The sequence below is a fragment of the Panthera pardus genome, unplaced genomic scaffold (genome assembly GCF_024362965.1).
Source record: "Panthera pardus isolate Hobbes unplaced genomic scaffold, ASM2436296v1 HiC_scaffold_27, whole genome shotgun sequence".
Lineage (NCBI taxonomy): Eukaryota > Metazoa > Chordata > Mammalia > Carnivora > Felidae > Panthera > Panthera pardus.
In genome coordinates, this window is record NW_026526843.1 from 106963583 (window position 1) to 106980044 (window position 16462).

General features: G+C 39.0%; 1 protein-coding gene across 2 annotated transcripts in view; it reads right to left on the reverse strand.

The window, feature by feature from the left end:
• The window catches only part of PHEX (phosphate regulating endopeptidase X-linked), a 229879-nt gene that overhangs the window by 202450 nt on the left and 10967 nt on the right, over positions 1 to 16462 (reverse strand). For both annotated transcript variants that reach the window (XM_019433558.2, XM_019433557.2), the window contains exon 3: positions 12112 to 12273. In XM_019433558.2, coding sequence (XP_019289103.1) covers positions 12112 to 12273 — 162 coding nt within the window. The remainder of the gene's footprint in view (positions 1 to 12111; positions 12274 to 16462) is intronic.

The window sequence follows — 16462 nt, forward strand, 5'->3', positions numbered from 1 at the left end:
TATCAGCTATGTGATCTTGGGCTGGTTAATGGTACTGCTCAGTGCTTTTGTTTCCTCTTTTGCAAAACGCAGGTAAATCTCTCAGCTTACAGACCTGGTGGCAGTTCAGTTTAGAGAGTTCAACTAAGGGTATTATTAAACAAAGTCATCTCTATAAAGTGCCTGGCCTACTAGGCCCTTCTCAGTGTGAGATTCCTATGAATTTTTTTTTTTTGAATGGTTAAAGGCTCACTTTATAGCCATGAGTAGAAATTGTGCCCATTAGTAGTATACTAGTAGAGAAATGGGGATTTTGCCACATCTTAAAGATGCTCAACCCATCCACACCATCAAGCTGCATTTGAAATATTCTCTGAATTGAAGGTGAGAGTACAGCTAAAGCCATCTCATCAGGGAGAGTGTAAATGCGAGGCTGAAATTTTCCACTCAGTATGGCATGTATTTTTGTATGCAAGCAACTTTTTAATTTTTCTGGTGCCTAAGTTTTGCCACTGACCAATTAGGAGTCTAGTAAAGGTATGTGACCCATTTCTTTAACACATGGGTTTCAAGGCCCAGACTATCTGAGTCATCTGCTTCTGCTGTGAAATCTGGATGACCCCTGGAAGTTCCTACACAATCCCATATTCTCAGCTCCATTCCCATTCCAGCTTGTGGCAACCAACAGCAAGAACACGTGGGAACTTGGAGAAGCTTCAGGAATCATTACCACCACAGCTCACGTGGGTATACCTCGGAACTGTTACCACCAAAACAGCTAGGATTTTTCTTCCCTTTCCAAACAGTCAGCGTCTTTCAGGAAGTAGCTTTTCAAAAATATGCAACCCTTCTGAACAACTGCCAAATAAAATACACTTACACCAACCATGCAAGACAGGGCCTGGGTGTGGGCAAGCTGAGAAGTGTCACTGTAGGTGTACAGAGGCCTTTCTCAGGAGGCACATATCCTGTGTCATCAGTCAGGCCAAAGAACTTATATTTAGTCCAAAGAACCTAAATTTAGTCGACAATCTTCTCAAGTAAAATGTCTCTTTCTTCCTACAACATTCAAGCTAACTAGCAGGAAACTTCATAATGTGTAAATTCATATTTACACAACACAAATGCCCCTCATCTGCTTCCCCACTACTTTTTCCAGTTGGTATTTGCAGGCACAGCATTTCCAAGCTATAGCTCCACTTCTCATGAACCTTAGCATTTCCTGCTGCAAGTCAAAAATCTCACAAATGAATTTCAACATGTTCATCAGCCCATCTCATTCCTGTCACCTCTCCCCAAGACATGTTCGTGCCTTCCTCCCAACCAAGCCCAGTTACATGGATCCTGTCTTTTCCTAGGAACTTCATTCACAGCACCTCCCAATCTCAAGTTCCCCTCTACATCCACCTTTCCCAGTTCAACCAAGAGTAAGTGTCTTCAAGATCAGCTAACAAGCAAGCTCTTTCAAACAATACGTATTGTGTACTTGGAATGAAGATTCTACTTCGTGTATTACTGTCTTCAATCATTTGCATTGCTTGTAAGTATTTTTAACTACACCACACCAAAAGCTGTACCATCTCTAGCTGGGTGCCAACCTTTAACTCTCCGCTTTTGTAAAAGGCACGTGACAGCTCTTAATAATCTCATCTATAAAACATTTATTCCGTGGCATAGGTAACTGCATAAAGCCCAAATTGTAATCAGCTCAAGGTATGGCATAGACACAAATCTCTGGTTTCATCTAATATCCTTATAAACATATGAACTGTTGGTAATGTGCTCATTACCTGGGGATTCAAGACAGTAGACTGTTCAGAGATTTGGGTATGAATGGACCTATGGGGTTACATAATAGCCAACTCTTCTTTAAACACCTAGAATTAGGATGCATCAAAAGGCTGAAGTTCAGTGAAACTCTACTTTCTCGAGGCCTGCCCCAGCAACGTTTACCCAGACAGGGGTTCTTAATCATTTTTGTGCCATACATCTCCTGGGCAGGCTCTTAAAACCTAAAGACCATTCACAAAATAATGTTTCTGAGTGCATCAGAAACACAGGTTTCCAACAGAAACCAGTTATTCTGCAACAGTTAACAAAACATTTGATTTACTGTTTGACATCATAATATATGTGCTACTTCATTAACTCATTTAATAGTAAGATCTAGCATTGGGTCTAAGAACCACTATGACTGTGAAGTGGTGATGTATGTAGATAATATTCCAAGATACTTGCAACATCTATATTAATACAGAAAAATAAAGATTTCCATTGGGAACAGTATCACACCCAATAACACACAGTTCATAATTAAAGAAAATGCTGAAGTTCCATTAGAGGTTAGTGAAAATAAAGCTGCATTTTTTCCCCTTCAAGTCCTTGGAAATCTTTAGACAGCCTTCTGTCATAAAGAATCCCCTAGGGAGGAGGCACCTTGGTGGCTCAGTCAGTTAAGCCTCTGACTTCCCAGCTCAGGTCACGATCTTGGAGTTTGTGGGTTTGACCGCCGTGTCACGCTCTGTGCAGACAGCTCAGAGCTTGGAGTCTGCTTCAGATTCTGTGTCTCCCTCTCTCTCTCTGCCCCTCTCACACTCACACTGTCTCTTTCTCTCTCTCAAAAATAAGCATACATTAAAAAAAAAAAGAATCCCCTAAGGAGGGGGGGGGGAGAAAAAAGAAAGGCAAAGTGGTGTAAATGACAAAGAGTGGCATCTGAAGAGGATCTAGAACAGCCTAACATGACACTTTTCCTCATTTTCACCCCTTTTCTCTTTCTTTTTCTGCAAGTGGGATTTACAGCTCCCATTCCCCCAATCAATCTGTTGACGAACCAAATAGATTATCGAGACCTTCCAGGTCTGAGGTCATGACCAAGATGTGGCAATAAAAGCTGGGAATACACACAAATGTCCTAACCTATTGTTTCCACCTCCAGGCTTGCTTCTTTTAAGATCAACTGTGTTATTTACGGGCATGTTGAGACTTCCAGAAAAAATTACATCACACTATTTTACTTTAATGATGCTGGTAAAGTTTTCTTATGAAATTTGTAATTTTTATTGGCTAGGAATCTAACATTTCTCAAGCACCTACTAAGTGCCAAGTGCTTTCAAAATGGTAATTTAATGCTCATGAAATTAACAACAGCAGATGTTATTTATTGAACTCTGTGTGGAAGACTGTTGATGCACCTCATTGAATTAATCCAACAGGATCACCAGATAAGAAACTAAGCCTCAGAGGAATGTGGTTTGCCAGCAGTCAGGGAGCCAGGAAGTGGCAGAATCCCAAATGCTTTCCAGAGCCCAACCGTAAATGACATCCCGGGAGTTTTCCTTTTCTTTACTGTAACTTACACACGATCACACTACCAGGGAGTCTGGGAGCCTCAGGAAGGTCTCTAGCCTGTCTCAGGGTCCATTCCTCTGTCCTACCTTCCTGAGGCCTCGAACACGAATGAAGAGCAACTGACAATTACCCTTCCCCTCCACCAGGGGCAAGTTCTGTTTGGATCTCATGCCAGATCTTGTGGAACAACATGCCGGGCCTCAGGCACAGATGGAGGGGAAGAAACAAAAGAAAGCCACCCCTCTCCACTGAGTCAGCCAGCCACTCACAGAGGGCACAGTCTTTCTCTCCACTCTTTAACAAGTATTAGTGAAGACCAACTACATGCCAGGCACTGTGCTGGGTCACAGTGAAGCCCAAAATGGCACCCTAGTTAAGAAAAACAAGCAAACAAGTACACAAACAAGGTAATTCAAATGGTTCTTAGTACCACAAAGAACACTAATAGGGTAACAGCATAGAAAGGGACTGGAGATGAGAGAACTATTTTTAGCAAAGGTGTTCTGTGACCTTTCTCTACTGCTTAACTCTACCACTGACAGAAACTGGAATTTATTCCCAGATAGCTCACCTTTCTAATAGCCTATTCAGGGTTCTAGAACAGGACTGATAGAAACATTATCTGAGCCAGGTGCCTGACTGGCTCAGTGGGTTGAGTGTCTGACTCCTGATTTTGGCTCAGGTCATGATTCCATGGTTGTGGGATCAATCCCTGTGTCAAGCTCCGGGCTGAGCATGGAGCCTGCTTGGGATATTCTCTCTATCTCTCTGTCTCTTTCCCTCTCTCTCTCTCTCTCCCTCTCTCTCGCTTGCACATGCTCTCTGAAATCAAAAAATAAAGAAACATTATCTGAGCCATATATATCACTGTTAATTTCCTTGTACATTTAAAAATAAGAAAAATGAAACAAGTGAGGTTATTTAACAATATGTTTTAACCAAATAGATCTTAAAATACTATCATTTCAATATGTAATTGAGGAAATAAATCATCAATTTCTTGGTGAGATATTTTACATGTTTCTTAAATGAAGTCTTTGAAATTTGGTGTGTATTTTATATTTACACCACATCTCAATTCCAGTTAGCCATACTTCAAGTACTCAAAAGCCACATGTGGCTAGTGGCTACCGTATTGAACAGTGCAGCTCTAGACTCTTGATTATAGTACCTGTTGAAATATTTTGTGATGTGTAGATTTTTAACTTCCATAAGGGTAGTCTTGGGGACCTTATTAATCTCTGCACTTCTGTATCCTCCTATGTCTAACACAATGGCTCTTGTTGGATAGGAATGAGGAAGTATAAATTCTCATTGCTACTGGCAAGGATCTTATGACCAAACAGACTTACAATCATGAGACAGGGGTGCCTAGATGGCTCAGTTGACTGAGCATTTGAGTCTTGATTTTGGCTCAGGTCATGATCTCAGGGTCATGGGATCAAGAACTGCATTGGGCTCCATGCTGAGCCTGGAGCCTACTTACGATTATCTCTTTCTCACTCTGCCCCTCTCCCCTGCTCAAACTTTCTAAAATTAAAAAAAAATTAAATTAAAAAAATAAAGAAAGAATCACGAGACAGTGAAAATAAAAGTAGAGAGAAATAAAGAAACATGACCCTTAATGTCATGGTTCAGCTGCTGGATCAACCCTTACCTGAAATCCACATTATCACCAGACATTTTGGTTACATGAACCAGAAAATTTCTCTTTTTTTAAGCCAGTTGGAGTTGGGGGTTCTACTACTTGTGACTGAAGGCAAGTGGTGCCCAAAAAAAGTAAATGCCTAAACAATAGTCTTACGTTCACAGATTCATTAATACAGTCAAAATGTTGTGCATTTCAATACATTTGAAACGAGTGTATTTCCCTCAAATTAAAGAGCATAAAACTCAGGATGAATGTAATGAACCCAACTTATTTGTAATATTAATCACTATGACAGAAGAGCTACCTGAAGGCCAAAAGGGAAAAGATGAGATCTTACAAATGAGTGCTTGGAGCAGAAAAGAGTCAAAAAGACAAGGACATGCACTGGGGGTAGAAAAGGACGCACAAGAAGAAAGCCTAAAATGCTGTCAGAACTACTGGAACACAAGCTTTTACACTTGATGGCCATTCTCATGGCCTCTGCACTTCCTTCAGCTATTTAGGAAAATATATTCTAGAGTTACATACACATTTTTCAGAGAGGCTTCAGGAAGAAATGCATTTGTATATTCAAAGTGAATGTTTACTAGCAGGAAATTGCTGAACTTTTTAAATTTGACAACTTCTTTCTCCTTCCCCACACTATACACACCCAAGTTCAAATGGTGTACTGAGATTAGGAAAAATGCTTTACTTTTCAAGTAAAGTCATTTCATTTCACATTCTGAATGTCTTCTGTACAGGCCCAAATCTTCATACACCACCCCTCTGTGTATGCAGGACTTATGATGACATAGGTATAATCTGGCAATTTGCTAATTCCTGTGTGGCTACATAAAAAAGAGCCACCATGGTCACAAAAATAGGAATCTTCTCTGAGTGGGCACCCCCCACCCTAAATCCCATCTATAGAGCAGGTTCACTGAGATTTACTGGGGCTGAGTTTCACTGGGAATAAGCAGCCCAGCAAAAGGGCTGGTTGCTTCTTAGCACTTCCCCACCGTATCCCCATGTTTTTTTTCTAGTCTGACATCATGTGTTTCAAAGAACTTAATGTCAAAGCTCAGTTTGATACATCATATTATGTTCATGGTGGGAGGAAAATGGCAAAATTCATTGTCTTCAATCGTCTGAACTTCTTAACTATCAAATGACTTTACAGGTGCTCAAGTTTTCAGCTTTCTATTATCTTTAGAAGATGATTTGGCTAGGATCATTACAGCAAAAACATGATTGGGGGGGTATTTAATTATGAGAACCACTTGAATCTCAGGCAGCAGATATTTACAAATAAATAACCCATCTATGAATCACAATCATCTTTCTCTGCTCATTAATGCATAGACCCTACTTCATCTTATAGTTCTGCTGATGCTGTCTTGCTCGAACATAATAATATACTGCATTTCTTTACAAAATAGTGGCAAAGATTGCTATTCCATAATAGAGATGAGCTGGCTCTACCTTGAGTCATCTGTCTTCTGTTTGACACAAGTGTTCTATCTCACTTATTGCCTCATGTTTCATAAGCGCTCATTTGCAAAATTTTCATCTGCTCGTTCATAAGCAACACATTGCTGTGTCATCTTCATGGTCACATGAAGACAAATTTGGGAAGTTTTGTAGGAAGGAAATTTTGAGACATCCAAACACATGACTATATTCAGCCTTTAAAAAAAAAAAAAAAACAACCCTGCTTCTTGGAGAGAATACGAAATAATTTTATCTTCCAAGTAGAAATCTGAGTCTTATATGCCATTTAAAGAAAAAATTCACGGAGCCAGGTTGGTGACTTCAATAGAGGGCAATTTTTCATCAGCCAGGTCTGTCAAATCCATTTTATTTCACAAATTGGACAGCCGTATCTGTGTGTTCTCTATCAGCCATAAGAAAATGGTATTCTTTTGATTGGTGGTATTGGGTTTTATTTTTGGATGTTCTCTCTTTTTATCAAGGGTGAGGAAAATATCTAGACAGTATTCAATATTTTTGAAAGCACATGATATTTACAAATGATAAGACCAGAATAAAGCGTAAAGCATTTGGAAGACATTACTTCATGAGCCTTAGAACTAGCTGTGAGGCAAAAATGGAAGCAGAGAGTACAAACATTTACTGAGGACCTGCTATATGCCAGGAACTTGACTGGGATGAAGTGTAATTTATACGGGTCACCTCCTCTAGTCCTCACAAACCCTATGAAAAAGATTCTCTCATCTCCATTTGAAAGGTAAGAAAACTGAGCTAGGAGAATTAAGTAATCGGCCACAGGTGACACGGAGGAGAAATGAAAAGTAACTAAGATTCAAATCCAGCCCTGCAGCTTCAATGCTCATGCTGAGGGGCTTACAGTGAGGACAAAAATCTGGAAATAATCCAAACGGAAACACAGGAATTGACTGAATCAATTACAGTATATCCATATAAAGCAGTCATGGCAAAGGATAGTAAAGATCTCTTTTTATGGACATGAAAAGATGTTAACGTGTCCAATAAAAGGAAATTATAAAAACAGAATCTACGATCTCTTTTCACATATACATATAACTTTGTATGTATATTTGCATTTAAAAAGTTATCGGTGGTGGGATTTTACATAGGTTCTTCTTTTCGACTAATTTTTATTTTGTTGTTTTTATTATTCAAATATAATTGGTATACAATGTTACCTTAGTTTCAGGTGTATGACAGTGATTCAACAATTCTGTACATTATTGGGTGCTCACCATGATAAGTGTAGTCACCATACAACGTTATTACAATATTATTGACTGTATTCCCTATGCTGTGTTTTTCAATTCTGCAACTTATTTTACAACTGGAAGTTTGTACCTTTCATCTATTCTGCCTTTCTCCTCATGCCCCTCCCCTCTGGCAACCACCCATTTATCCTCAGTATATAGGAATCTGTTTGGGGGATTTATTCACTTGGTCTTCAGACTCCACATGTAAGTGAAATCCTATGTTATTTGTTTCTTGTTATTCACTTATAGTTGGTATACGATGAGCTTGTATTACCTGGACAGTTGGATGGATGGGTAGAAAGACTGTGAGATACATAGATACATACAGTATACAAAGGGACACGGATAGAATTTAAAGGTCAGAGGTTTAAAAAAGCAAGACTTGTCAGCACATCTGACATTTGAAAAGTTCCATTTAAACACTTTAATAATATGTAATCATCTGCAACATACTTGCAAAATCACAAAAATATCTATAAATCTGTTTCTACTTTTATAGGTATATAGTCTCACTATTATGTATAGGTGTACAGTTAGAGACAAAGAGATAATATACATATTGACAGAATGAAAGAATAATAATAATGCAAATGTAGCAAAATGGTAACTACCAAGGAATCTGCATAAAGGGTATATGGAAGTTCTTATGCCATGCTTTCAACTTTTATCTTAGTTTGAATTACTTCAAAATTAAAAAGTGTAAAGAAGACATATTTTATATATCAAACACATACATCTGGTACAAGATGATACTAATTTTTAAAGAGACCCTAATTGACTATTTGCACTCCTTCTTGGCACTTAAAGCAAGAGCCCCAATGATCAATTTTTGAGTTCATCCTTTACCGTGCTTGTCACAGAATAAGTTGGGATTTATCTGGTTGGGTCTTTAACAGAGCAGAGAAATATATGGGAAGCCTCCCATGTCGTTTCAAAAGGCCAGCACGATTTTGATAAGAGAATGTGACAAACCTAGCACACAAAAGTCGCAGACCAATCTGCATCATAAATATAGACACGAGTGTATGAAACGAAATAGCAGCCTATTCAACTTCAGCAATGTCTTAAAAGAAAAATAATAAACCATTCATAGGTAATGTTTATTTCAAGATTCTAAGGTTAATTCAGTGTAAGAAAATCTAGAGAGGTTAAAGACATACTCCATCTGATTCTCTCCATAAATAGTGAAGACACCTTTTTCTTGAACAATGCCTTCTTGCAAACTAAGAGTAACAGAACACGATAAAGAATACCTATTCAAAACAAAGAAAAATATAATTAGGGGTTGAAGGGGGGAATATTGAGGGCATTACCCACCAAACGAGGAATAAGGAAACTATACCCATTATCACTGCTATTATTCAACTCTGTTCTGGAGGCTCTAGCCAATACAGTAAAAGGAATGGGAGAGACAGAAAGTATAATTATTTCTTAAGTTTATGATTACCTACCTAAAAAATTCCAAAGAAGCCACCAAAAAGCTATTAATTAATAAGCCCATTCTAATGAGGTCCCATATGGATATATCAAAGCTTTACAACAGGCATCAGGAGTTGGCAAACTTTTTCCATAAGGGTCAGAGAGTAAATATTTTAGGGCTGCAGGTCACATGGTCATACGGTCTCTGTAGCAACTATTCAATTCTGCCACTGTAGTGCAAAAACAGCCTTTGACAACACATAAGTGAATGGAGGTACTGTCTCCCAGTGAAATTTTATTTATAAAAATAGGCAGTGGACTGGATTTGGCCCACAGGCCATAGTTTGCTGACCTCTACTTCATACCTCAAAAAACAAACATAAAACAGTTGATGGAAAGGAGTTACCATCTAAAGCAGGAAGAAAATATATAAAGACCTAGAAATAACTTTCTAAGGACAACTTGGCTGTATGCAAAAATTAAATTGTGAATACTCTTTCAACACAAATATCCATGTGTATTCGAAATGGAATTGTTACTATAGTGTTATGTATGTTTACTATAGTGTTAAAGCACGTGACACAGTAGTATTCATAATATTAGCTAAGTTTTTATTTAATTTTTTAATTTTTTTTAAATATAACTTATTGTCAACTTGGCTAACATATAGTGTATACAACGTGCTCTTGGTTTCAGGGGTAGATTCCCGAGATTCATCATTTACATACAATACCCAGTGCTCATGCAGTAAGTGCCTCCTCAATGCCCAAAACCCATTTTCCCCTCTTCCCCGCCACCACCCCCCCTCCCATCAACCCTCAGTTTGTTCTCCATATGTAAGAGTCTCTTACAGTTTACCTCCCTCCCTCTCTGTTTGAAACCATTCTTCCCCTTTCCCTGATGGTCTTTTGTTAAGTTTCTCAAGTTCCATATATGAGTGAAAACATATGACATCTGTCTTTCTCTGACTTATTTCTTTTATTAGCTAGGTTTTTTTTTAAATATGAAATTTATTGTCAAATTGGTTTCCATACAACACCCAGTGCTCCTCCCAACAGGTGCCCTCCTCAATACCCATCACCCACCCTCCCCTCCCTCCTACCCCCCATCAACCCTCAGTTTGTTCTCAGTTTTTAAGAGTCTCTTATGTTTTGGCTTCCTTCCTCTCTAACCTTTTTTTTTTTTTTCCTTCCCCTCCCCCATGGTCTTCTGTTAAGTTTCTCAGGATCCATTAGCTAAGTGTTTAAATAGATGGGTGTGTACATGAGGTTTTGCATATATACCCACAAGTGGAAAAGAAAAAATCTGGAAAGATGTATACCCAATTACTTCATTAGTCATCATTTCTAGGGGTGGATTTATGAGCAACTTTCTTACTTTTTGCTTTTAATTTTTGTTCCTTTTTCTTTTCCCAGAAGAGCTTAGAAGTCAAATTCTTCATTTTTAAAAGAAGCAAGCAAACAAAAAACCTTTGTGCCACTCTCAACAATTTAGTCTTATTTCTATGAATGCTCAAGGATCTCATATACAGTATCCTCCTAAAAAAGCATATCAGTACTGAATTTGATTTTTACATTAAGACATCCCCAGGAAGTGCTTTAAATTATTGTAACTGCTTCATGCCCTGAAGATAGAAATCTTCTGGCTCTAATTAACATATAAGGATCATCTACAGCAAATCTTATCTTTTTCTTATCTTTCACTGTCATTTCTGCGTGCATGATTGTATGTGTGTCTATGCACACACCTGTGCACACATCTGTCTAGGAGGAAAAGCCAAAGAAAGGAAACAGGAAATAGGCAAGAATGGTAGGTGAAGGACCAACGTAAGTTAATATTATACAGGAAAGTAAGTAAATTCATTTCTCAAGGTGTTATTTATCATTCTATACTACAGGAACCTCACCTGTTGGGTTAGGGGATAAGTGACATTCTTGAAAATTCTCTTTTATTCTAGCTTATGAAAAGATAAAGCCCGCCTAAAAAATTTAAGTGTATATGATTTATACTTAGTTGTGAAACTTAAGCACATTTTTCCTTACTACTGACAACAGGTATCTAATTATTGTACCAATAGTGACGTGTTAAAATGTATATATAAATTGATAGATTTCATTTTCATGTACTTAAAATATTGGGGAAATGGAGATCAAGTAGAAAGAAAAATGATGATTCTTATAACGTCTCAGAAATTCTAGGTCTTACCTGGCATAACTCACAGTTATCAAGAAAAGGAAAAAAACATACCTATCTTCGTCTTCTCAAAACAATTACCTTATCTAGCCTTGAAATCTCCCTACTTCCATCCCAAACTGCCTTTCTCCAATAGCTCAGAATAAAAAAATAGATCTAATATGAAGAGAAGTACCTCTAGTAAAAGACTTTTCCAATCTTTGAAGTGTGTGTATGCATGCACACATAGCTATGTGTATGCACACATATGTGAGTATGTGTGTGCGAACCTGTTGTTGCTACAGAGGCCATGGGAGAAAATAAAGTCCCCCCAGAGCCAACTCAGAAGTTAATAGGAACAATATGGCCAACACAAGGTCATCCAGAGTTCTCAAAAGACGATGAGGTGTTAAGTACATCTTGTAGCCATGAAAATCCAGGACGCAAATGAGCAAGTGATGAAATTTGCTCTGAACACAAGAGACAAATAAGTATATTGATATAAAATAACTTTCATTAACCATTCCTTTGCTCCCAGTCTCCATGAAATGCTATTTACCCTTCAGCAGAACTTACTATTACCAAATGCAAACGTAATGAAGCCTGTGCGAAGGCTTGTGTATGAGGTGTGGGAGAATGAAATCCTACTATTTTCCTTTCAATATTTTGTTTTTAAAAGCCTTGGAAATGAATTTAGTTAAAAAGTAAGCAGGCATGCTTCAAATCCAAAACTGTGTTTTTCTTGTCAAGTACTGCTCTCTAAAAAGAAATCACCAAACCCCAGTAGAAACTTACCCTTCAACTTGAGGTCAACGTTATGTCTCAGCCAAGGGTAAACCCCATAGCTTGGCATATCTTCAGGAATTGGATTATTCTGTATCCAGCCATCACAAGCGAACCGGAAGAAATTATCACAAGGGTCCACAGAGAGATTTACCTTACTCAAGATAGCAGCAGCTATTTAAAAAGAAAATCATAGGATTAATGACAAGCACTGAACACTATGTACTATTCTCTTCCAAATTAAACAACAATTTCACATGAACCAGTTTCCAAGCCTTGGCTTTTACTTTTCCTCTCAAATGACTCCCCAAATCAACTTCACGATATGAAATTACCATAATCAGATTGAGTAGGCAAAAGCTTGGTGGTATTTATGGTTTTTGCAGCACTGCCCCTAACATCTGTGGGCCATGGGACACGAATACAAACGGAGCCTTTGGTATACTGTCTGCAAAGATGTGTGCAACATTTCCTTCCATCCCTCTCCTCTTTTTGCAGCGTGATTTTGTGACTCATTCCATCAAGTGATAGGATCTACTTCTCCTGTCAGAAATCTAGGTTGGCCTTGTGACTTACTGTGACCACCAGAATATAGCAGAGTGACTGTTTTTGAGTTTCAAAGCTAGGCCTTAAAAGGGCCTTGTACCTTCCATGTTAATTCCCTTTGAATGGAGCCCTATGACAAAGCCTCGTAAAGGAGGTGAGGCCACACAGAAACTAACCAAATCAGCAGACTGAAGCCATCAGGAACCTTCCAGGCCAGATGACCCTCCAGCTGAATACAGCTGTATGAATGAGCGTAGGCAACAGCAACAGAGAAACTCCCAATGAACCCACGGAAGCATAAGAAATAGTAAATCACTCATGTTTCAGGACGCTAAGGTTTGGGGGTAGTTTGTTCCACAGTGAAGGCTAAGTGAAACAGAGGCCCACAGGTCATATCTAAATCTCTAAAAGATGTATTTACAATATACCTTCATAAAGACTTGGAAAGCCAGGTATGCATTCTTGAGCCCCTGGATATACAATGTAGCTCTCAGAGGAATGAATTCCTGGAAGAGATCCCCATGGGCCCTGCAGGGAGGCTCAGGGCCATTTAGCAGGGAATTCTGGGTTATAAAAGGATATGACTGCTGACTTGGCCCTGGATTCAGGGAGAGGCACGGCCAGAGGAAGGCAAAGTGGAGCAGTGTAAATGAGGGCAGGGCCCTTCTTGCCCAGCAAACAGGACAGAACTGAGTACTTGTGTTAACAGAAAGACACAATAGATTGATTTACCATTTCTTCCTCTTTCATAAGCCCACACACAATTACACGTGAAACATAGTCAATAGATAGGAAGTATGTGCATACTTAAATATGTATCCATGAGCTTTAAAAAAATGAGCTTTAAAAAAATCTTTCGTTAAAATATGAGAAGGTTCCAAAACTCCTAATACAGAACTCCAACTCTCTTCTGTCACACAGCTGCTGGCTACCACTCTAACACAAAGATATGCACTGATTTAAAACAAAAAAGTGGCCAATATTTCAATGACATTGGAAAGATGACATTCTGGGTAATTTTCATACTTTAATTAATGGCAGAATATATTTATATGAACTAATAAAACCCAATGAGTTTTCAGCTAAATAAGAAGGAATTGCCCAAATATCTGCATAAATTTATATGTGCCAATTATCAGTTTGCTACATGTGTCCTCCAGGTTTAAACCTAAGGCTAGAGCAGCAATTTCTCAACACATCTCCAGAGGTAAGAGAAACAAAAACAAAAATGAACTACTGGGACCTCATCAAGATAAAAAGCTTCTGCACAGCCAAGGAAACAATCAGCGAAACTAAAAGGCCACCGACAGAATGGGAGAAGATATTTGCAAATGGCATATCAGATAAAGGGTTAGTATCCAAAATCTATAAAGAACTTAGCAAACTCCACACCCAAAAAACAAAAACTCCAGTGAAGAAATGGGCAAAAGACATGAATAGACACTTCTCCAAAGAAGACATCCAGATGACTAACAGACACATGAAAAAAGCTCAACATCACTCATCAGCAGGGAAATACAAACCAAAACCACAATGAGAATACCACCTCCCACCTGTCAGACTGGCTAACATGAACAACTCAGGCAACAACAGATGGTGGCGAGGATGCGGAGAAAGAGGATCTCTTTTGCATTGTTGGTGGGAATGCAAACTGGTGCAGCCACTCTGGAAAACAGTGTGGAGGTTCCTCAAAAAATTAAAAATGGAACTACCCTACCACCCAGCAATACCACTGCTAGGAATTTACCCAAGGGATACAGGAGTACTGATACATAGGGGCACTTGTACCCCAGTGTTTATAGCAGCACTATCAACAATAGCCAAAGTATGGAAAGAGCCCAAATGTCCATCAATAGATGAATGGATAAAGAAGATGTGGTATATATATACTATGGAGTGTTACTTGGAAATCAAAAAGAATGAAATCTTGCCATTTGCAACTACGTGGATGGAACTAAAGGGTATTATGCTAAGCGAAATTAGTCACAGAAAGACAAATATCATGACTTCACTCATGAGGGCTTAAAGATACAAAACAGATGAACATAAGGGAAGGGAAGGAAAACTAATATAAAAACAGGGAGGGGGACAAAACATAAGAGACTCTTAAACATGGAGAACAAACAGAGGGTTACTGGAGGGGTATGGCAGGGGGAATGGGCTAAATGGGTAAAGGGCATTAAGGAATCTACTCCTGAAATCATCACTTCCCTATATGCTAACTTGGATGTCAATTTAAAAATAATTTAAAAAATTAAACAAAAAAAACCCTAAGGCTAGATATTTCTCTGGCCTAGACTTGCCATGAAAATTTTCAACAGCTTTTTGTCCTCGATAAAGTGAATGATGTACTAATATCCTAGTTTCTGTAGGACTTCAAAATCCCCAGCACTTCACCCCTTCCCCCCCAAAAAAGACAAAGAAAAAAACTGGTTTAGAAGTTTGATAAATTTAAAACTGGTTTAATATTTTCATCTTCCAGAATTAATTCAGTGGTCTCCAATTACATTTTTACTTACTGCTACTACTTTATCATTAATAAATATGCAAATAAGCTAGAACATACAAGATCTTTATTTCAGTTTGTATTCATGATGATTCTGGCTGTATAGCCACAGAATAAATCTGCTACATGACACCCCAGTGACATCAATTATACAAGTTTCAGTGCCACACAATATTTACAATCACACACAAGAACCTTCACAAACATTTTTATTCACATAAGCACACTGCTTTCTGGCCACCTTCCCAAACCTCCCTCTGCCCCTAGCCTCAAATGTATTCTCTCCCATCTTCTCAGTATTCGTGCAGGTGCCTACCAAAACTGCAGGATCCACTCTGACCTCAGCCCTGACGTAAGGTGGGGGAATACATCAGTCACACAGAATTTGGAAGTCAGCCCACTGAGTAGGAAAACTCTAGTTTCAACCTCCTAATCCATCATTCAGAATTCACAGCTGGGCACAGGGCTGTGCTTTCTGCAGGACAACTGAGACTTCAGGGGGACCACAGTTGTCAAGACACCACAACTCCTTTTCCCCTGCTCAGTTCCATGGAGAAAACCCAAGTAGTCTTGTTTTTTGTTTTAATTTTTTTTTTAATGTTTATTTATTTTTGAGACAGAGACAGAGTATGAATGGGGGAGGGGCAGATAGAGAGGGAGACACAGAATCGGAAGCAGGTTCCAGGCTCTGAGCCATCAGCCCAGAGCCCGACGCAGGGCTCGAACTCACGGACCGCGAGATCATGACCTGAGCTGAAGTCGGATGCTTAACCGACTGAGCCACCCAGGCGCCCCATGTCTTGTTTTAATAAAAGAAACATGATAATCAAAGAAAGCTGTGAAAGGCCAGGCTATGTGTTCTCTTTAGTTATTGCATATAAGGCAAATGACTATGTGGTCTCTTACTAGTGTTTATGTAGAGGTGGAAGCATCACACCCCACATACCAGCCTGAGTTTTCAAGTTTAATCAAGGCTTAAGAGAGAAGGTGGTGGCGGTAATAATGAAATCCTTAATAATGAGCATTTCCTCTGTGCCAGGAACAGACCTTTTCAGTACAGCATCATCTGGAGCCAGACTACCTGGGTTTAAATGCCAGCAACATCAGGGGCACCTGGGTGGCTCAGTCGGTTGAGCGACCGACTTTGGCTCAGGTCATGATCTCACGGTCCGTGAGTTTGAGCCCCGAATAGGGCTCTGTGCTGATAGCTCAGAGCCTGGAGCCTGCTTATGATTCTGTGTCTCCCTCTCTCTCTCTGCCCCTTCCCCACTCATGCTCTCTGTCTCGGAACTAAACATTAAAAAAAATTTT